At 44.4% G+C, this 23595-nt stretch overlaps 1 protein-coding gene across 1 annotated transcript in view; it reads left to right on the top strand.

Annotated features, from left to right (window-relative positions):
• The window catches only part of LOC126187727 (discoidin domain-containing receptor 2-like), a 302696-nt gene that overhangs the window by 65303 nt on the left and 213798 nt on the right, over positions 1-23595 (top strand). Inside the window, exon 3 of the mRNA XM_049928973.1 lies at positions 18060-18291. Within this exon, the coding sequence (XP_049784930.1) occupies positions 18060-18291 (232 nt within the window). The remainder of the gene's footprint in view (positions 1-18059; positions 18292-23595) is intronic.

Genomic DNA, 23595 nt, shown 5'->3' with positions numbered 1-23595 from the left:
ATTTCTAAAGGACCAACCTGCTGAGGTCATCGGTCCCTAGTCTTACACACTACTTCAACTAACTGACGTAGCAACAACTGTCGAATTTGTTTCCTTCTGAGTCGGGAAGTATTTCTGTTGTTTTATTACCACGCCTGTGTGGTAGTTTTTCTCTTCAGTTACAGTTACGGTCACACACCCGGTACGGTAAATACTGTAGATAATGCATTCAATACTAGTTCCCTGTTTCACGCATTGATAAGCTGGTTGGTTTCCAAACGTAGTGAACAAAACTTTAGGTTACTACGTAAATATGCAAAGGTGAAGTACACGGAACAGTACCATTCTTGTATACAAAGTGTGTAAACTTCACACCGGTTACCTGTGAAATGCTGGCGATATTTGAACAACAAGCAAATGTCGCTTCCTGCTATTGTGAAATGGTGCAAACAGCTTGACCAGTGCTGCACTGAACGGGACAGAAGACCACGATTGACAACAATGTCCAGGCAGTCACGGAACTGATTTGCACCAATCGCAGATTTTCCGGCGGTTCACACGTCGTTTCTCGAATGACTCCGTAAACAATGTGGAGGGTTTCTGTCGTGCAGGAAGTGAATGACTGGTGGGACATGCCGACCGTCGTTCGAAGAGACTTGGTGATGGTACTGGAAAATAGTGTCCTGTATTCATGCCACTCTGAAACACGGGGCAGCATTCAGCAAAAGTTACAGGACCTGCTGTACTAAAGAGCAATATGCGTTTTGAAGTCCGTTCGTACGAGCCATGTTAGTGACCAATATCGATACTAATCGCATTCATAGGATACTGTATCCGACACTTTAGCTTACTGTCCGCTTGGCGCACTACTATCGCAGCATATAATGACATTGGGTGCGGCTGTATGTACTAGACTATGGTACAAACAAGAAAACAAATGAAGCGCCGTCATGGCCTTTTTTATTTTCCCATTTTGTAAAATAATAGAATTACGAAATCCGTTGTCGAATTTAGACTATTAAAGTTGAAATTTATCAGTAATGTTAAAAAAAGTTATGGAAACTCGGGGAAATGGCTGACTTCCCATTCCCTACAAGTGCTGTTGTGTATTCTGGCATATTTAAAAAGAACTGTGTACAGTCGAAGACCAATATCATAAATGAAGCGAAGTAAATGATTTTCTGTGTTACGAGTAACGCTGAAGAGTACACGTCTGTGTGTTAACAGTCCACGCTTCCACTGTGTGTTAGCCCCGTTCTTTATAATGTAATTAACTGGAGCGGGACCTCTGCTGTACAATGTGCTTCGCATTTCTGCAAAAACACAACTTCTCTGTTGATCAGTGGTTTGGGGCATATGCTTCGCTTCATTTATTTCTTATTTTTGCTATGTAGTCTATAATTACCTTGCCAGATAATGTTCTAGAAGTCATTATTGTTGGGAATATTTTTTCACTTGGCTAAAACTTTTCGTTAGAAATCTTAGAACATTATGGAACAGGAGACACGGATATCTGCATGGCAAAAATGAGCGAGTATACATTGCACGTCTACCACACTCAATGACCACACGTAATTAGGAAGCAGTCAGAAATGATGAACTACATGGTTTAGTTACGGATCCTCCGTTCCTTCTGATGCACATTAATAGTCTTCGAATTCTATTGTCATAAAAAAAATTACATCATTATTGCCAGAAGCACAGTTCACAGTAGAAAAACAGTCGCTCACTAGCACGAATTAGAAAATGGTTGGTAAGTAATAGAGGCAGACTCGTTTTTCTATGCAGAAGTTGTACAACACGTTTCGATAGATTAACTGAAACGCACAGTTGTTTTCGTTCGTTCGCGTATATTATGCTATTTATTCTGCATTCGTAATTAGCAGGTGGGAAGAGACGTCAGCGCTGCTATTGTTTCCAGTTGTCGGAAGTGAGTGACTGCACAGTGACTCGTGACTAATGAAATAACCTGGCCGTCGGGAAGGTCACGCATTGAGTTCACCAGCTGTAATGGTTGCAAATGCTGCACCATGCCGTAATTAAATGATATTTAAACCCATACTTGGAGTCCGTATTCTCACGTTTCTGGAAAGCGTTTGCCACAGCGCTACCCTGCAGGCGACTGAGTATGGAATAGCTTCTCAGACATGTGAGTGCTTCGAAGACTTAAGTACGTTGCCTCGGACGGCGAGTGTAGGTCATACACAAGGGTATCATCGGCAGAGCCGCAGGGATCTGAAGGAAAGGGTGAACAGTAATCTGCGATTGGTTTCCGATGACGTTATAGTGTACATGAAAGTGTAGTCGTTTAGTGACTGTAGTAGGAGACGGTATAGCTTGCACAGAATTTATGTTTGGTGTGTGGAATGGCAGCTTGCTCTAAATATGGAAAATGTATGTTAATACGAATAAGTAGGAAAAACAATCATGTAATGTTCAAATACAGTGTTGGTGGTGTGTTTCGTGACACAGTTACTTGATTAAATATGTGGAAGTAACGTTGCAAATCGACGTGAAATGGAATGAGCTCGTAAGGTCGGCTGAGGGGAAAGTGAGAGGTCCACTTGTCGTCGCTGTGACAGTTTCATTCTAAATCATTCACCTCATCGACGAGGTTAGTGCTTCACTGGAAGCGAATAAATGCTACTCCGAAGGGTGTCACTGTTAGCTGTGCCGTCCTGCGCCTTTCGCTTGTGCCGCAGCGCTCCAACATGGCGAAGCTCGACAGCAGATCTGTAGTAAAAGAGCTGGTCCGCGACCACACAGCTGACTGACCTTTAGCCGGTGTGAGTACAGGTTAGATTCGCAACAGAGTATAGCGCTAATAACAGATTCTTAAAAATTCCACGCGGTTCGGCTTTTTTTTCTGTATAGATAGCACAGCTCCTTCTACTTCTTACTTCCACGTCATTAGAATGTATCTGTTCACGATGTGTGGTGTGAGGTCAGAAAAATGTTTATCTTTCGATGAAATTTAGTGTCTCAAAGTGAATGACAGACTTTTTTTGTAGGCGTACGCTTATGTTTTTACCTATTCTCCTTTCAATGCCCTTTACCCAGTGACTTGCGTCTTTACTTGTTTTTGGAGGGGGGGGGGGGGGAAGTCCGCAGTTCCTGGTGCAGTGGTCAGGATCGATACCTGTAGATCCTGGGGTCCAGGTTTCGATTCCTGGCGGGGTCGGCGATTTTCTTCTCTCGAGGATTGGCTATTCGTTTTATCCTAATTATTTGACATCATGTTCATCAACGCTGCAAGCTGTAGAAGCGGTACCGAACAGAATGTGGACTATGATATAAGGATGTAGAAAATGTGACATACGGAAGGCTGGTTCAGTGGGCGAGGCGTGCTCAGATAGTCGGAGTGGTTAAGGTGACCGCTCGCGAAAATCAGGAAGTCCGGGTTCAAGTCCTGGTTCTTCACTGATTTTCATATGTCGCTGTTGGGTAATAGCTCTATACTAGTGCAGGTGATGTCAAGAAATCCGCGGTCAGCGAATTAAGTTTGAAAAAAAAACAGGAAGACTTGGACGACGCAGGCGAGCAGCCCGAGACAGGATCTCCCGATCAGTGATGTACCATCGTTTGATTTTTTGGCTTTTGTTTTGGAAAACCAGCATAATACCCAGATATCGCTGCCATGATGCGCTGATTACACTCGAAATGTTGGTTGATTGGTTAACTGGTCCAGAAGAGATGGGTGAGGTGGATAGGGGGGGGGGAGGGGAGGGTAAGGCGGAGGAACTAAACAGTGAGGGTCATCCGTCCCTCACTCACGACATGGGACAGTGCATTTGAAGTTAGTGGCATCGTCATAAATCTGATCGAATTGTGTTAGCATCGTAACACTGGTAAAGTCGAGGCAATGAAAGCAATATCGCTGCCAGAGGAGACAAATAATATTTTTCGGAACAAAAATTTGTGGATGTGAAAAATTGTCTCGCTGATAAATAAAAGTATTCAGAAATTACTGGAACCAGTCGCCTTTCGTGACGGAAGGTTTTTATTTTCGCATTACCAGTTTCATATCGCCAAGCGATTCATAACCAGACCGTAAAGTTTTTAGAGATCGTTCACGGCATTTTGCTCCTCTGTGTATAGCCGTGTCTAGACAGAAAAAGTTGGACGCAGGTAAGCAAAGAATGTAGCTAGGTATCTGGAGTCCTTACATCATAAAATTATGAGATCGACTTGATAGCATAAGACAGTTATCTGGTTCCATAGGATTCCTCTTGTTGCATAAATTACTTTGGAACACATTGCTTATGTTTTCCAGTTCCGTTGATTACATGATATTACATACACTCTATGGCAGGTAACTGTTGCCAAGTGCTTTACAGGATTTAAACAAGCCAGACTTACACTGGTGTTCAGAGATTTTGCATTGGGGTAGAGACTTTCTTTCGGAAATGCTCGCATTTTCTAAAGCTGGACATTGATCTTGAATATCAGTTGAAATTACATTCATTATTACAAAATTAATGTATGACATTTCTAAACTCTATAATACTGCGGTTCAGAAGCACATTTCTTCTACACTTCTGGATTCTGAAATTACTCTCGCTAATTACATATCGATTATGAACTAGACACCAGAGAGCTTAGGGTGTTGATGGCTACACTGACTGAAAATGCTAAGTTCCGTGGCCATCTGGGAGGTGGATAAGAGAGAGGGGGGGGAGGGGGGGTGCGGAGAGAGAGTGAGAGGTGAGAGAAAGAGAGAGAGGGGGGGGGGAAGAGAGACAAGAAAAGTAGGAGGACGACTGTGTGTGCGTGTGTGCGTGCGTGTCTGCCTGTGAGTTTCTTTTAGAGAGGAATATGTAGTGCCATGTTAATTGCTAAGATGCGCAACGTTAAAGATTCCTAAATTTCTTAGTAAAAAGGTTGCTTGCTAAGTCAATTTGTTCATTTAACAACGGCGTGAGGCGATTTGTGATTATTGGTGAATATATCTATTTGTGACAGAACATCCATCATTTTCATAATAACTACATTAAATGCGTAGTGTGCGTATAGTTGTATTACGCCTGTGGTTTCAGCACCAAATGTTTTGTGGGGAATACAGCTCGTTGCACAGTTTACAGACACTGTCCTCCTTGGAGTCGTCAAATGATGCTTTCTGGCATATCTTCCCCTTGGAAGCCATGGGTGGCTAAACGTGTGCACACGTGATGAGTTGAAAGTTCGGTCCTTTCTCCACGTATCTGTACTCATTGCCCGTGTCCCCATTATTTCCTCCAGTAATTCCCTTGCTTTCTACCGTATTTTCTCGATGACGGTTGGAAGATGAATGCATTATCTAACAACTTCCTTGAAGCAAGATGCCTGCGTTATTATAAAGATTAAGCTATTTCTTGTGAATTTTGAGATTGACGGAACTCTTTTTATGGATCTGCCTTTAACATTCCCAGTTTCTTGGGGTTTTTCACTGTCTAATACGTCCGTATTAGTTGAATTCAGAATGAGGCATCTGGCATAAGCTTGAGCTTGAACAGCATTATCGCAGATAGATAAATTTTACAGTTTCAGTTTATTTTAAATGACTTTTTGCGGCTGTCGCTCGCCCTTGTACGTGAGTTATTCGGAAAGTAAGGTCCGAGCGGTCGCGGAATGGAACCGCAGGGAAAATGAAACATGTTTTTGTTTACAACAGTTAGCTACGCCTTCCAGCTGCTTCTCTATGTAGTCGTCGATCTGACTTAGACACTCGTCCAACTTTCCAGTACCCTAGTCATAGAAGGCAGCCGCCTATGCTTTGCACCGATTCTCTAGGCTGATGTGCGTCATGTTGTCTGTGCCAAAATGTTGTCATCATAGGCAGCGAAGAGATAACTGTTAAAGAAAGCCTTGTCGGGGCTGTGTGGTGGGGGTGATCGAACATCGAAAACACTGCAGGAGCGTCCGTATTGCCCCTGCACTAAGAAGGACACGCATAATACATTATGTGAGGTTGCGTGAAATCAGGCGAAATCTCTCAGCAGGTACCTATACTTGTTGAGAGACACTATTTTATACGCATCTTTACGCGCTCACTGCACGCTCAGAACTGGAAAGAGCGACGTGACTCGGTCGACATGCACAACGGGGACACTGCCCGACAAATCTGCGCAGAGCTTCGTCGGATTTTCACTGTGGTTTCTATTTCACCGTCGATCGTACATATGATGGTCTCCGTGTCATATCCTTCTTTCTTGTCTTTTAATATTCACTGCTTTCTTCTTTGAGCTGTTTATTTAGATTGATTTTACTTTCTGATGGTCTCCATGGCTGTTTCAGATCTAGAGTCCATCTTTAACACCTTTCCTGTCGTGTGTGGGTCACTCTCTATGTTTGTAATGGAATGCCTATTTTGTGCTAAGCTGGCAGAAAGTTTAGATTTATTTACCTTTTTTAATATGGAAGGCTTCGATGTATTTGTATTAGATTTCCATACTTCTTGTTATTTGCTTTATGTATAAGTAGGAATAGTTGTCACAAGTTAGTTTATATTTTTACTTTAAAGTTAAATGGCTGTTCGGGTGTTATGAAGTACATTGTGCTGTTGCTTGTGTGAAAATTTATTTTGACCTTGTACAGTTTAAAACAGCTTTGCAAGGTGATAGGCGATGTAAATGAGAAAATGCAGAGGGTCGTATTTGGTGTTTTCTTCTACTGATAGTTGATATGTTAATGGTTTCTCATTGGTTTTAATTTTTGAATCTGATTGGTCAACTGTGAATGCGTCATTGTTGTGGGCTATTCCTTTAAATACTTAGTACAATGAATTTCATGCCGTGTTCAGTGTGAATAATTTTTACGGCTGAGTGCTTATCCTAGTAATGCTAGTGTACGTTGTTTTGGGTGGCATGATGTATTAACCGGAATGTCATCTGATTATGTGTGTTTCCTATAAATTCGGAGTTTACACAGCAACCACCACAGTGCTATAAATAGTTACGAGGAACTATAGTGTCTGGTGACAAGACGCTAGGCTACTTGAAACCTATAACGAGAAATTGAAACTTGTACCGTCGTGAAAGGCGACTGGCTGCAGTCGTTTCTGAACACCATTTGTACAGGTCCGGTCTGCAGGCTAGAGAGCAGAGGAGAATTCGCCAGAGTTCAGTCTCCTTGTCCAGCCAGGGATCTCGTGGTATAGTGCAGCATATTTACCAGTTATCACCCCATGGACATAACGTTCGTAGGAGATAAAACTGACTACCGCTCTCTAGGCACAGACCTGTACAAAGTAGATTTAGTAAAAGTGAAGCAGTATCGAGAAATATTACTTAAAAGAGCTACATAGATTACAAATACTACACAGAACAAATTAAATGCATTGCTGTAATAGATAATTCAAAAACCGTATAAAATTGCTAAAAAAAGAAATAGAAACGAAACCTATGTGTTACTATTTATGGCAGTTACTTAATTTTAGTATGATGTATAATAAATAACAGACTATATTTACTAAACACAAATTATAAATGTGCATAAATTAATAATTGAAAATAAAAGAAAAATAGCCATAATTAAGTGTTCGCAGCACATTCCTTCCCAAGGACTGAATTTTTATTATAATATTTCTTTCTCTTGCTTTGAACGTAGTACAGTCACTGATTACGTCATTGACGTCACATTTATAGCCTGCGTCGTATTTTATGGACAACACAGCTCAATTAGACAGCCTCCTTTACCTACACTCGCCGTTTAGTAAATTTTTATCATCTTTAATTTTCTAAAATTAACGAGACGTTGCAGTCACAAACATTGTCATAAAGATCCTCAAAGCTACCGGTATTGATAAAGTTCTCGCAACCGGTGTTATGGTACAAAATCTTCGAGTTATTTATATGGGAAGCTGTGTCGGCGGTAAACGGCGCGGTTGTACGGTTCTCTTTACAGAAAATGGGGCACTCATGTTGCCGTCAGTTTCTTCATCTGCAGTGCAGTCCAGACGCCTGCCCTGTTAGAAAACGGACAGTGTGTCTCGACAGTAGAAGCCGTAGTTGACCCAGTCGCGCTGTAAGTATCTAGAGACTGCGACAAATGTTTTCAAGTTTCCGGTTACTGGGTTATTAAAGGATAGACAGCTCTTAAGAGAAAACTTCGATATACAGGGTGATTCAAAAAGAATACCACAACTTTAAAAATGTGTATTTAATGAAAGAAACATAATATAACCTTCTGTTATACATCATTACAAAGAGTATTTAATGTTCAATATGGCCCCCTCCAGACACTCGAGCAATATCAACCCGATACTCCAACTCGTTCCACACTCTCTGTAGCATATCAGGCGTAACAGTTTGGATAGCTGCTGTTATTTCTCGTTTCAAATCATCAATGGTGGCTGGGAGAGGTGGCCGCAACACCATATCCTTAACATACGCCCATAAGAAAAAATCGCAGGGGGTAAGATCAGGGCTTCTTGGAGGAGAGTGATGAAGTGCTCTGTCACGGGCTGCCTGGCGGCCGATCCATCGCCTCGGGTAGTTGACGTTCAGGTTCATAACTAATCTTTTTCGTAAGACTCTCTATACAGTTGATTGTGGAATTTGCAGCTCTCTGCTAGCTCTGCGAGTCGATTTTCCTGGGCTGCGAACAAATGCTTGCTGGATGCGTGCTGCATTTTCATCACTCGTTCTCGGCCGTCCACAACTTTTCCCTTTGCACAAACACCCATTCTCTGTAAACTGTCTATACCAACGTTTAATACACCACCTATCAGGAGGTTTAATACCATATATCGTTCGAAATGCACGCTGAACAACTGTCGCCGATTCACTTCTGCCGTACTCAATAACACAAAAAGCTTTCTCTTGCGCGGTCGCCATCTTAGCATCAACTGACGCTGACGCCTAGTCAACAGCGCCTCAAGCGAACAAATGTACAACTAAATGAAACTTTATAGCTCCCTTAATTCGCCGACAGATAGTGCTTAGCTCTGCGTTTTGTCGTTGCAGAGTTTTAAATTCCTAAAGTTGTGGTATTCTTTTTGAATCACCCTGTATTGTTACTCCTTTTACACAACACACTGACACGTTCGTGCCATCCTGAAGTTATAATTTCGGCAGACACACACAATCACAGTCGCGCATGACAGTCAGCTTACAGCAACTAATAGAAACCGCTAGTAAAAGGATTACAAAACGGATTGTCTGTGACAGTATGCTTGCTCACATACAGTATTACACAACTGGATCCCTTTGAACGTTCCGTCCGCGGTCCCGACTCAAACAACACGCCACGCGGGTTTTAGTTATTTCAAAAGTCACAGTTTCCACATAAAAATCGGAATTTCCCGCGTTCGTCTGACTCACATAAAAATCGCGACGTGAACTGTTCAATAACCTAAAAATAACAAAACTGTATCGTTATAGATCCCACTGATGATGTCTTAGAACAAGAAAAAGGCGAAACGCGTGTGGGATAAGTAAAGTAAGTGGCAGCAGAAAAAGACAGCTTTATTTACAAAACAATTATTTCTATAATGAGATTTTTCACTCTGCGGCGGAGTGTGCGCTGATATGAAACTTCCTGGCAGATGAAAATTGTGTGCCGGACCGAGACTCGAATTCGGGACCTTTGCCTTTCGCGGGCAAGTGCTCTACCAACTGAGCTACCCAAGCACGACTCACGCCCCGTCCTCACAGCTTTACTTCTGCCAGTATCTCGTCTCCTACCTTCCAAACTTTACAGAAGCTCTCCTGCGAACCCTGCAGAAGTAGCACTCCTGAAAGAAAGGATATTGCGGAGACATGGCTGTTTCCAGAATGAGATTTTCACTCTGCAGCGGAGTGTGCGCTGATATGAAACTTCCTGGCAGATTAAAACTGTGTGCTGGACCGAGACTTGAACTCGGGACCTTTGCCTTTCGCGGGCAAGTGCTCTACCAACTGAGCTAGCCAAGCAGGACTCGAACGGGTCCCGAGTTCGAGTCTCGGTCCAGCACGCAGTTTTAATCTGCCAGGAAGTTTGAATTATTTATATGATTGCTGCGGAGGATGGCCATGCAAACAAACTTGTTACGACAATCTTTCCTCCACATATTTCATAAATAGTCCCACGTACCTTTCCACGAATAAACCGATTTATAAATTGCTTTTACCATACGAACCGACGTAATACCATATAACTCATAACGAACTCTTTAGAAAATTCTTCGGACAATTTTTGCGTTGTTTCACAGAGGAAGATTGCACTGTAGTTCCTTGTCTAGATTGTCGCACAGATGACAAAATGGTAGATATCGAAATAGACGACAGAGGGATAGAGAAACACTTAAAATCGCTTAAAAGAGGAAAGGCCTCTGGACCTGATGGGATACCAGTTCGACTTTACACAGAGTACGCGAAGGAACTTGCCCCCCTTCTTGCAGCGGTGTACCGTAGGTCTCTAGAAGAGCGTAGCGTTCCAAAAGATTGGAAAAGGGCACAGGTCATCCCCGTTTTCAAGAAGGGACGTCGAACAGATGTGCAGAACTGTAGACATATATCTCTAACGTAGATCAGTTGTAGAATTTTGGAACACGTATTGTGTTCGAGTATAATGACTTTTCTGGAGACTAGAAATCTACTCTGTAGGAATCAGCATGGGTTTCGAAAAAGACGGTCATGTGAAACCCAGCTCGCGCTATTCGTCCACGAGTCTCAGAGGGCCATAGACACCTGTGAAGGTAGATGCCGTGTTTCTTGACTTCCGCAAGGCGTTCTATACAGTTCCCCACAGTCGTTTAATGAACAAAGTAAGAGCATATGGACTATCAGACCAATTGTGTGATTGGATTGAGGAGTTCCTAGATAACAGGACGCAGCATGTTATTCTCAATGGAGAGAAGTCTTCCGAAGTAAGAGTGATTTCAGGTGTGCCGCAGGGGAGTGTCATAGCACCGTTGCTATTCACAATATACATAAATGACCTGGTGGATGACATCGGAAGTTCACTGAGGCTTTTTGCAGATGACGCTGTGGCGTATCGAGAGGTTGTAACAATGGAAAATTGTACTGAAATGCAGGAGGATCTGCAGCGAATTGACGCTTGGTGCAGGGAATGGCAATTGAATCTCAATGTAGACAAGTGTAATGTGCTGTGAATACACAGAAAGATAGATCCTTTATCATTTAGCTACAAAATAGCAGGTCAGCAACTGGAAGCAGTTAATACCATAAATTATCATGGAGTACGCATTAGGAGTGATTTAAAATGGAATGATCATATAATGTTGATCGTCGGTAAAGCAGATGCCAGACTGAGATTCATTGGAAGAGTCCTAAGGAAATGCAATCCGAAAACAAAGGAAGTAGGTTACAGTACGCTTGTTCGCCCACTGCTTGAATACTGCTCAGCAGTGTGGGATCCGTACCAGATAGGGTTGATACAAGACATAGAGAAGATCGAACGGAGAGCAGCGCGCTTCGTTACAAGATCATTTAGTAATCGCGAAAGCGTTACGGAGATGATAGATAAACTCCAGTGGAAGACTCTGCAGGAGAGACGCTCAGTAGCTCGTTACGGGCTTTTGTCGAAGTTTCGAGAACATACCTTCACCGAAGAGTCAAGCAGTGTATTGCTCTCTCCTACGTATATCTCGCGAAGAGACAATGAGGATAAAATCAGAGAGATTAGAGCCCACAGAGAGGCATACCGACAATCCTTCTTTCCACGAACAATACGAGACTGCAATAGAAGGGAGAACCGATAGAGGTACTGAAGGTACCCTCCACCACACACCGTCAGGTGGCTTGCGGAGTATGGATGTAGATGTAGATGTAGATGCACGCGACAGCCCCTTACAGAACCCGATCGACCTCTCCACTCGCAGACCTGCCCACTATCGCTGGGGTAATGTTGACATTAGACACCAAGAGAACGCCCGCGCCGGGAAAAAAGCGTGCTCACATTCGAAAGTTTCAACCAGCGATGTGTAAGGAGTACGACATCCTACCAGAGCTAGCAGTACTCTCACATGGTTGCTGACTCATTATTTGTAGCGTGACACGTGCCGTGCTCTTTCCTCTGAATCGGGAATCTTACGTTCCAGTAATGGCTTACTGTGCAGCACACTATTGTGAACATACTGCAAGCGTGGCCATACGCCGGTTTGAAGCGGGGGGGGGGGGGGGGGGCGGCTAGATTTGGGGTTATGGAGTATTTTAACTTTCTGGAAGATGAATGGTGAATTGTAAGTAGCCACAGAAAGTTCCATTTCCAATCCTGTTAAAAACCTCGTATTACGAATTTTTAAGCCACTTTCTTGAAATAAAAACGTCTGACCTCACTATATTTTTTCCTTTCTCTGAGAGCTAGTTGGGGGGGGGGGGAGGAGGGTCTGCCACCCTCTCCCACATCACACCTTATCCCGTGGTATGGGCACCCTTGCCTTTTTGTAATCATCCATGGTTGCGTAACGCTTGAAAACGTACCTACTGATAACTTACAAGCCTTCAGTAGCAACGTCTTGACACAGAACGGTCTCAATGGAACACCAGCAGCTGCTATCATGTGTATGTACTTACTCGCAGACAACGAGTTTCGTCACGCTACCAGTTTCAGGTGATTCCTTTAAATACACTGATGGTGTGCAACACTGTATACAGAGAATATTTGTAGTTGAGAGATGGGTCTGGAATTGTGCGACTGTAAAATTAATGTTGAACATTTGACGCAAGTGTCATTATTTCTATAAATATTTAAGGGAAATACTAAGAAGCGATATGAAATGAGCTCAGCACATAAAATCAGTGTTAGGGAAGATGAATGGAAGACTCAGATTTTCTGGGTCCTGGAAAACTGTTGTACGTCTGTGAAGGAAACCACAAACAAGGTGACAGTGTGACTCCCTCTACCGCTCCAACGTTCGTAGTCTGAATCAAGCACGTATAGTAAACACAGTAAAACATACACTCCTGGAAATTGAAATAAGAACACCGTGAATTCATTGTCCCAGGAAGGGGAAACTTTATTGACACATTCCTGGGGTCAGATACATCACATGATCACACTGACAGAACCACAGGCACATAGACACAGGCAACAGAGCATGCACAATGTCGGCACTAGTAAAGTGTATATCCACCTTTCGCAGCAATGCAGGCTGCTATTCTCCCATGGAGACGATCGTAGAGATGCTGGATGTAGTCCTGTGGAACGGCTTGCCATGCCATTTCCACCTGGCGCCTCAGTTGGACCAGCGTTCGTGCTGGACGTGCAGACCGCGTGAGACGACGCTTCATCCAGTCCCAAACATGCTCAATGGGGGACAGATCCGGAGATCTTGCTGGCCAGGGTAGTTGACTTACACCTTCTAGAGCACGTTGGGTGGCACGGGATACATGCGGACGTGCATTGTCCTGTTGGAACAGCAAGTTCCCTTGCCGGTCTAGGAATGGTAGAACGATGGGTTCGATGACGGTTTCGATGTACCGTGCACTATTCAGTGTCCCCTCGACGATCACCAGTGGTGTACGGCCAGTGTAGGAGATCGCTCCCCATACCATGATGCCGGGTGTTGGCCCTGTGTGCCTCGGTCGTATGCAGTCCTGATTGTGGCGCTCACCTGCACGGCGCCAAACACGCATACGACCATCATTGGCACCAAGGCAGAAGCGACTCTCATCGCTGAAGACGACACGTCTCCATTCGTCCCTCCAATCACGCCTGTCGCGACACCACTGGAGGCGGGCTGCACGATGTTGGGGCGTGAGGGGAAGACGGCCTAACGGTGTGCGGGACCGTAGCCCAGCTTCATGGAGACGGTTGCGAATGGTCCTCGCCGATACCCCAGGAGCAACAGTGTCCCTAATTTGCTGGGAAGTGGCGGTGCGGTCCCCTACGGCACTGCGTAGGATCCTACGGTCTTTCCGTGCGTCGCTGCGGTCCGGTCCCAGGTCGACGGGCACGTGCACCTTCCGCCGACCACTGGCGACAACATCGATGTACTGTGGAGACCTCACGCCCCACGTGTTGAGCAATTCGGCGGTACGTCCACCCGGCCTCCCGAATGCCCACTATACGCCCTCGCTCAAAGTCCGTCAACTGCACATACGGTTCACGTCCACGCTGTCGCGGTATGCTACCAGTGTTAAAGACTGCGATGGAGCTCCGTATGCCACGGCAAACTGGCTGACACTGACGGCGGCGGTGCACAAATTCTGCGCAGCTAGCGCCATTCGACGGCCAACACCGCGGTTCCTGGTGTGTCCGCTGTGCCGTGCGTGTGATCATTGCTTGTACAGCCCTCTCGCAGTGTCCGGAGCAAGTATGGTGGGTCTGACACACCGGTGTCAATGTGTTCTTTTTTCCATTTCCAGGAGTGTAAATATAGTAAACCTACTAAAACATAAATAACAATTAATACCACATGAAATGACCAAATCAGAGCAAATTTAGGTCCTGTTTAGACGGCAATCAGTTTGGCTTTAGGAAAAGTAAAGGCAGCAGAGAGGCAATTCTAGCGTTTCGGTTGATAACAGAAGCAAGAAAAATCAAAACACGTTCACGGCATAATTATGTCGACCTGTAAAAAGCGTTCTACAACGTAAAATGGTACATGGTGTTCGAAATTACGTCAGAAATAGGTGTACACTGCAGGGAAGGACGAGTAATATTCAGTGTGTCCAAGAAACAATTGGGAACAATAGTAATGGAAAACCAAGAAGGAATTCTTTGGCAGAGAAACGGTATAAGGCTGGGATGCAGTTTTTCGGTCCTACTATTCTACCGAGACACCGTGGAAACAGTTACCCAAATAAGAGGAAGTTCAAGAGTGGGATTTAAGTTCAGAGTTAAAGGATACCTATGGTAAGACTCGTTGGCGACATTCATGTGTTGAGTGGGATTAAACAGTCCAATGAGGACATACTGTGGATTCAGAATAAAAGGAAGGAAGACCAAAGTAATGAGGAGTAGCAGGAATGAGGTTAGTGATAACCTTAACATCAGAATTTATGACTACCGAGTAGAATAAGGTAATTACGTATCCTGCCTTGGAAGTGAAACAATACTTTACGATTGAAGCAAGGGGGACGTAAAAAGCACACTAGCACAGCCAAAGAGGGCGTTCCTGGCCGAGAGAAGTCTGCTGACATCAAAGGTCTTAATGGGAAGAAAAAATTTCTAAGAACGCTTGGATGACAAACCTACATCTACAAAGGCGGACTGCTAGATTTGTTACTGGTGCGTTCGATCAACACGAAATAATTGGGAGGATGCTTCGTCAACTCAAATGGGAATCCCTGGAGGGAAGACGACGTTCTTTTCGAGGAACGCCATTGAGAAAATAAGAGCAGCATTTGAATCTTACTGCTAAAAGATCCTACTGCCACCAACGTACATTTCGCACAAGGACCACGAACATAAGATAAGAGAAATTAGGGTCTTACGGAGGAATATAGACAGTCGTTTCTCCCTCGCTGTATTTGCGAGTGGAACAGGAAGGTGGTACAATGCGCTCTCCACTATACACGGTACAGTGGCTTGCGGAGTATGCATGTAGATATATAAGTCTGCAGGCTTTCGTGTTCGTTGTCACTGAAGTTAAAATCTTCTGGGTTGTTAGACCGCGTCATGTTTCTTCTAAAATATTCGACGTTTCGACCCCTCTGCTGGGATCTTCCTCAGGATCTTTTGGTGTCCACTACTGCAAGAACACTGTCAGAGTGTCGCGTCCACTTACAAAGGGGGAGTTTCCTGGCATTCGTGCTGGAGAAGTGATAGTATTGGTTAAAATTCGCATGGCTATCATTGGTGGGCCATAGTCATAGGCTAATGCAGAAGAAGGGGCGTTGGTTGCTCATCTCCTGGCAATACCATTGGCGGTCATCGTCACTGGATAGAAAGGCAGTGTTCTACACTTATGCTGGAGAAGGGTTATTGGTTGGTCGTCATCAGTGGCTAGATTCCAAACGGACAGAGCAAGAGAGGGGGAATGTTTACCCAAAATATTATTGTCCGCCGAGGTGACTTGCAGCGCGTTGACTTGCCGCTCACACACCGCAGCCACGTATTCGCTTCCTTGATGGCGGGGAGCCACGATGCCGGAAGCCTATAGCCCTCCTCTCTATTGCAATTAGATGCATTCTTAGAAATTTCTACCACTTCTCGGACCTTTCTTTTATAAATGTTTGTTTATTTAGCCAGTACACGTACGTTATTAAAATCGATGTCAGAACCAAAGTTCTCGTGATGTTCCGCTCCTGCCGATTTTGCACTTCGTTTTAACCGCATGTGCCGTCCGTGTTCCTTAATGCGTTCTTTGACAGTTCTTCCCGTTTCGTCTATATACACTTTGCCGCAGCCACATGACACTTGATAGACGCCTGCATTGTGGAGGTAATCAGGTGCATCCGTTTACCGTCGGAAAAAGTCTTTTACTTTGTATTGACTAAAGAAAGGTGTCTGAATACCATTTTTCTTTAAAATTCTGCTTATGCAGTCAGTGACCCCAGAAATGAACGGTAACCTGACGGAGTGAGAAGGCAGTTCTTCGTAATTCTTATTAGCGGTATAAATACTCCTCCTTTATAAGTGGACGCCACACTTGTCTCTGACAGTGTTCTAGCAGTAGTGGACACCAAATGATCCTGAGAAAGATCCCAGCAGAGGGGTCGAAACGTCGAACAATTTAGAAGAAACAAGCCAGAAGATTTTAACTTCTATGCATGTAGATGTAGAGCTACTTCAGTACTCCGCAAGCAACCTGGCAGTGTGTGGCGGAGGATACTTGTGTTACCATAACTGATCGTTCCCTTCCATGTTCCATTCGTGAATCGTGCGTGGAATGTAAATCATGGACTGTGGGAAAACCGAAAAGAAGAGAATCGAAGCGTTTGAGATGTGGTGCTACAGTTGAAATTCAGACGGACTGACAAGGTAAAGAAGAAGGAGGTTAAGAAACTTCCTGGCGGATTAAAACTGTGTGCCGGACCGAGACTTGAACTCGGGACCTTGGCAACTGCTCTGCCGAATGGGCTGCCCAAGCACGATTCACGACCTGTCCTCACAGCTTTACTTTCGCCAGTTCCTTGTCTCCTACCAAACTTCACAGAAGCTCTCCTTTCACATCAGCGCGCACTCCGCTGCAGAGTGAAAATTTCGTTCTGGAAGTAAGGAGGATCTTCGCAGAATCGGTGAGGAGTGGAACGTGCGGAAACCATCATCGACAGGAAGAAGGCACCACATGATAGGTCGTCTCTTACGACATCGATAGACAAATTCCTTGGTATTTGAGGGGGAACTGTAAAGAGGGCAAAAGGTGTAGGGGAAGACAGAGATTGGAATATGTCCACGAGATAATTGAGGACCTAGGCTGCAAGCGCTACACTCAGATGAGGAGGTTGGCACTGTGTAGGAATTTGGGGCTGGTGGCATCAAATCTGTCAGAAGATCATCACGCGAGTGTTACGGAAATGCTTCAGGAACTCGGGCGGGAGTCTCTGGAGGAAAGGAGGCGTTCTTTCCGTGAATCGCTACTGAGGAAATTTAGAGAAACAGCATTTGAGGCTGACTGCAGGTACAAGTTTACTGCCGCCAACTTATATTTCGCGGAAAGACCACAAAGATAAGAGAGATTATGGCTCCTACAGAGGCATATAGGCAATCCTTTTTCCCTCGTTCTGTTTGGGAGTGGAACAGGGAGAGAAGATGCTAGTTGTGGTACGAGTTACCCTCCGTCACGCACCGTATGATGGATTGCGGAGTATGTATGTAGATGTAGATATAGACTAATGACACAAGAAAAATGGCTCGTGAGAATAAGATGTGAAAGATGAAGGGCTGTACACAGGCGATCAGGGAGTTTTCCTGTTGCTGAATATGCGCCTCCCAATATGTTATAAAATCACCTATAACAGTAAAAAGTACTCCCGCCATGCACTGCAGAGTGGCTTGCAGTGCATATCTGTAAACGTAAACGAGTTTTCTCCATTTCTTTTTTAAAAAAAGCTTTCAATGTCACTTGTTAGAAAATATGAAATGAAGCACTAGAAACTTGGTACATGGACATAGGTTTGATTAAGACATGTTATTGAGTTCGCAGCCGTAGCATTATACGGAATTACAGGTTAGACTTGCGGTGCGATAAAAGAACTCGGTGCTTGCGGCAGGATCCGGCAGGAGAAGAACGGCGGCGCGTGGTGCCCGAAGGCGCAGATCAGCAGCGAGGTGCAGGAGTTCCTGGAGGTGGACCTGGGCCGGGCGCACCTCATCACCGCCACCGAGACGCAGGGCCGCTTCGGCAACGGCCAGGGCCAGGAGTACGCCGAGTCCTTCCACCTGCTCTACTGGAGGGACGCGCTGCAGCGATGGGTCGTCTACAGGGACGCGCAGGGCCGCAAGGTGAGCGCAGCTGGCGCCAGCTACTGCTGTACCCTGCACACGAACTGGCACGTCGCACGAGGTTTCAGTAGCCCACCGTGCGAAAGCCACAAAACCTGTGTATAAGTGACATATATCACTGGATAATGCAGCTTTTCAAGTTTATTAGTCAGTTTCTTATTTATTTCTTTTGAGTCATCAGTCTTCTGACTGCTTTCACGTGGCCGGCAACGAATTCCTCTCCTGGCCTAATCTCTTCATTTCAGACTAGCACTTTCACCGTATATTCCCAATTATTTGCTGAATACATTCCCCTACAGTTTTTACCCTCTACAGCTCCCTCTAGTAACATGTAAGTTATTCCATGATGACTTAACCACATGTCCTATCATCCTCCCCCTTCTTGTTATCAGTGTTGAACCGTGATTTATTTTCAAGGAATATTCTTAAGAATTTACTTTATTTACTAGCGATTCATCAAGAACATTAACATATTTAATCACACTATGTAAGCATGGAAGTAGTTGCCAGGGAGTAACTGATCAAACAATAACCAAATTCCTTTTAACAAATGGGAATTTTATTCACTTTAATAGTACCTAAAAGCATTTTTTTAAAGAAACAGATTTAAAATTATAATCAGAAAGCACCCTCTAAATATCAAAGTTACAATTTATTCAGAGGCAGAAAGAAACAAGTTTTGACTATATGAGATTTCGGGCAGAGAATCTTGCCGCTCCCTTTTGACACGGCCTTAGCTACGACCGCTCACAACAGCCTCTGAAAGACTGGTGCAAATCTGTAACACAGTACATAACTTTAAACTAAGAGTTTTAACAATTTACACAAGCACACAAACTATGCAGCCCCCCCCCCCCCTCTCGTAGGAGGGATGGAAATGGTACAAAACACTAACAATTAAAATATTAACCTTGCCACCAAAGGTGCAACTTGATTTTAACTTCTAAGAAAAGCCTTACGGTGAAAGGGTGGCAACTTTATATACTAAAATGATCATTTAAATATAACCCCATGAAATGAAATCTTATATAAAATTCTACGAGGTTGGCCAAACAATAGTTAAGATGCTCTACAGTACACAGATACCGCCTCTCAAGATCATAGGCAATAATATCAAAGTTTCCAAAAATCAAAACATATTTCAAGTATTAGGCCGTTACACTCCAAGCAATAAATTCGTTAACACACCAAATCCGACAAACATGACAGAGGCAGCTACTAACGTACAGTAGATTGATAGGGAGATTACCGAACAACCCGAACGACAGGTTGCTCTGACCCGCCCGTACTCTACAAGGGAAAAACGGACCACCCAATTTATAAACAACCACCTTCCCGCGGGTGGGCAAGCGGAGAAGAATGGTGGGACGACCCCAAAGCAAAACGGCTGCTGACCTCACCAAGAAAACAAGTAGAAGTACCCCTTGGTGTAAGACCTGTATACATTTTCTTAAGGACGGGAATCGGCATGTCATTCAGTTTCACGCCGTCCTCCGTCCCATTAAAATTCCTGAAACGTCTTACGGAGAACCATAGAGATTGTAAAACACCACAGGAATGTTAATAGGAAGGAGGAGGGCGTGAAACTGAATGACATCAGGATTCCTGTACTGAATAAAATACGTGCCACTCTTCCAACATGCGGTGACAGCAACAGCGGACGACGGCAGTCCACAACGGCCAGTTGCGCTCGCGCATTCAAAACATGTGACGTCACGCCGCTGCGCGGAATCATTCGGAAACGGAATTTCACTGTAGTGAGTAGAGAGGTAGGGTGCAAATCCGACATTCAAAGTAGCTACTGTCCCTCTTGAAAACAAAATTACCAAATAAGCAGCAAGCAGCCGCAAAATCATGTTTTCTTTATTTACTTTTGCAAATCGATTTCAACTGATTAACAGCCATCATCGGTGCTACAAATACAATAATAAAAATAAAAATAATTAATAACAGTGAGTAAATGAATAAATGTATACAAAGCAACGTAAAACCAATTAAATGTATATAGACGCATTCAACAATTTAAAATGCACATACAAATTAACCTTTCAACGTATATGTTCCCTGAGTAGTAACACTGTCTTAAGCAGAGAACAAATATAAAGTGATACATAGAGAAAATGACCTCCGCAAATGGGGACGAAACCCTGGATTTTAAGGTGAAACCCATTCGACCACGGCATGATAACCCGGAACATTTTATTAACTGTTTACTACACTACATTCTGACTGTAGCTTAGTCTCTAAATAAAACGGCTAGCTGGTGATTGATTATAGTAATTAAATGCTACATGTTTTATCGTTGTAAAAGAAATTGAGAGATTAATCTGTAACATTTTCGCGGAGAAAATCAATAATAGGACCAAATACGCTGCCGCGACTGCGAGTGTTCACCAGAGACAAGCGTATTGTCAAGAGTCCCGCAGGGAACTGTGAGAGGACCGGACCGCTGTTATTCTGTGTATACGTCAGTGAGCTGGGAGCCAGGGCGAGGGGTAGTCTGCGGCTGTTGGTGATGACGCTGTGGTGCACGGGGAGGCGTCATCTAGTGACTGTAGGAGGGTGCAAAATGACTTAGACCAAATGTCTAGCTGGTGTGATGAGAGGCAGCTAGTTGCAAATGTGGAAAAAATATGTGAAGGCGGATGAGTGGGACGAACAATGCCGTAATGATCGAACACAGCATTTGCACTGTGCTTCGTGACAGCGTTAGGTGGGCATGACGTTGCAAAGCGATGTGAAATGGAACGGGCATGTGAGAACTGTGGCAGGGAATGTGAGTGGTAGACTTCGGTTTATTGGGAGAATTCTAGGAATGTTTCGATTTTATCCATATTGGATGAGAGGTCGTGGTTGTGAATGTCAATGTTAAAAAATATATCGGCTCAACCACTTGTTCATAGTGTAAAACACTAAGACTGACGCGTTTCGGAAGTCAAACTTCCATCATCGGAATAATAAAAAGTAAAAGAACCTGTTAAAACTCGCTAAAATGGAACATGCACCAGGCAAATTGATAATAAAATTAAAACATCGGGGCTACTTCCCTTGTTGCAGCCGTGTCTTCCAAGGTGCATCTCCACATAGTCGTCAAAATATAAAGAACTCTAAAATGGTGTCGCCTAAGGTGTTCAACATCTAACTAAATGGCTCTCTCCTCTATCGTCGTAAACCGCCCGTGCGTCTTCGACAGACCATCTACTAGTAGAGCTGGAAATTACGATACATAGCGTGGATAATCAGAACACACTGAGTGAACAGCTCACTGGTGATACAAATAACTTTTTCAATCATTTCACTGCTTTTCTTTAGTGACGACATTTTTAGCAATTGGCATGATACCATCATTTCATGAGGTCCTTGGAACATGTATACGTTATCTGTTTGTATAGACATCTCTGTGACTTCCTTGTTTACTTGCGCGTGAGCTCACTCGCGTTTCAGTGTCGTATTTGGCTACGTCATGTGTGGTATCAACGAAGACGCAAGGGCGGTTTACGACGATAGAGGAGAGAGCCATTTAGTTAGATGTTGAACACCATAGGCGACACCATTTTAGAGTTCTTTATATTTTGACGACTATGTGGAGATGCGCCTTGGAAGACAGCTGCAACAAGGGAAGTAGCCACGATGTTTTAATTTTATTATCAATTTTATTGTGCCTGGTGCATGTTCCATTTTAGCGAGTTTTAACAGGTTCTTTTACTTTTTATTATTCTGATGATGGAAGCGTGACTTCCGAAACGCGTCAATGTGTTTTACACTACAAACAAGTGATTGAGCCGATATATATTTTTTAACATTCTAGGAATGTGTTGTTCGTCTGTAAAGGAGGCCGCATGTGGGCCTCTAGTGCGACCTGTTCTTGAGTACTGCTCCAGTGTTTGGGATGCGCAGCAGGTGGGATTAGAGGAAGACATCGAAGCAACTCGGGGGCGGGCTGCCAGATTTCTTACCGGCAAGTTCGTACAGCACGCAAGTGTTGGAGAGATGCTTCGGGAACTCAAGTGGGACTACCTGGAGAGACGGCGAAGTTCTTTCCGAGGAATGTTATTAAGAAAATTTAGAGGAAAGGCATTCGAAGCTGACTACAGAACGAGCCCACTGCGTTTAATGTGCAATCGGTGTAAGAACCACGACGGTAAGAGAAGAGAATTTTGAGATCGTACCGGGCCATATAGACCGTCGTTTTTCCCTCGCTGTATTTGCTAGTGGAACAGTAACGGAAATAACTTGTAGTACTACAGGGTACGCTCCCGCATGCACCGTAGGGTGGCTGGCGAAGTATGTATGTAGATGTAGATAATATGGTGATGGTGCTTCAAAGTAAAATGAAATGATTGTGTGATGTTTAGTAAAGGAACATACACTTATAAATAGGTAAAGGCAGGTTAATGAATATATCCTAACGTGCAGAGACCAAACTTATCACGTGAAGACGACTGTTTGCTGTCTGCGTCGACATACCCCTTCACGCAGTTCTTCCTGGATCCTCCCCAGGACAAGTACTAGCTGTATCCCGCTAGGGCATTCCCGACTGAACTAGTGTTGCTGCGTGTTTCTTGTCTCTTGGTGGCGCTTCAAAACAAATTATTGCCTCCCTTTCTACATTCTTTCACTTGCCAGGCACTATTCTGTCATTTTCCAAAAATATTCCGTCTGGAGAGGCACAATTTTAATGTCTCTCGGATGGAGATACCTACGCGAGAGCGCCTCCGCTACCGTAATTTCTTCATCGCCAGACCTTGTTCCCTCGCGCCGTATTCAAACCGGCCCTCCTCGGTAAACCGGCGGACAATACGCGCTGTCGTCGTTAGCGCAGCACCGCTTTAATACAGCGGCTGCCTCTCATTATTCCACGTATCAGATTACGATTCATGGACCATTTACACATTTACGGAGCATTTACCAGGGCGGCCGAAATTACCGCGTTTACGGTAACCGCCGTACCGAGCGGCATGAATAACACATGGCGCCGGCTACCCAGCAGCCGCTGCCCACAGCTGGGAGGGGCGGGACGGCCAACCAGCCAACCAGCCAACCAGCCAGCCATCCAGCGACCGTAAGCGCCGTGGCGGCTTCCGAGGCGGCCCGGCCCGACCCGTATCAAAAATGGATATTTATTCATCTCCGGACGGCCGTAACTTTAACGTATACTGCATAAATATTAAACCGCCTTTGTTTTCAATAAGGCCGCGTTATTGTTCCGGATTTGAGCGTATATAATTTTTTGGTATTATTTGTCGAGGCGAGGCATTGACGCGGCCCTCGCCCTGCGCTCTCCTCTTTATGCAGATGGCGCGC

Source organism: Schistocerca cancellata, chromosome 5 (assembly GCF_023864275.1).
Source record: "Schistocerca cancellata isolate TAMUIC-IGC-003103 chromosome 5, iqSchCanc2.1, whole genome shotgun sequence".
NCBI lineage: Eukaryota > Metazoa > Arthropoda > Insecta > Orthoptera > Acrididae > Schistocerca > Schistocerca cancellata.
Note: the sequence above shows the minus strand (reverse complement) of the source record. Positions and strands in the feature narration are given on the sequence as shown.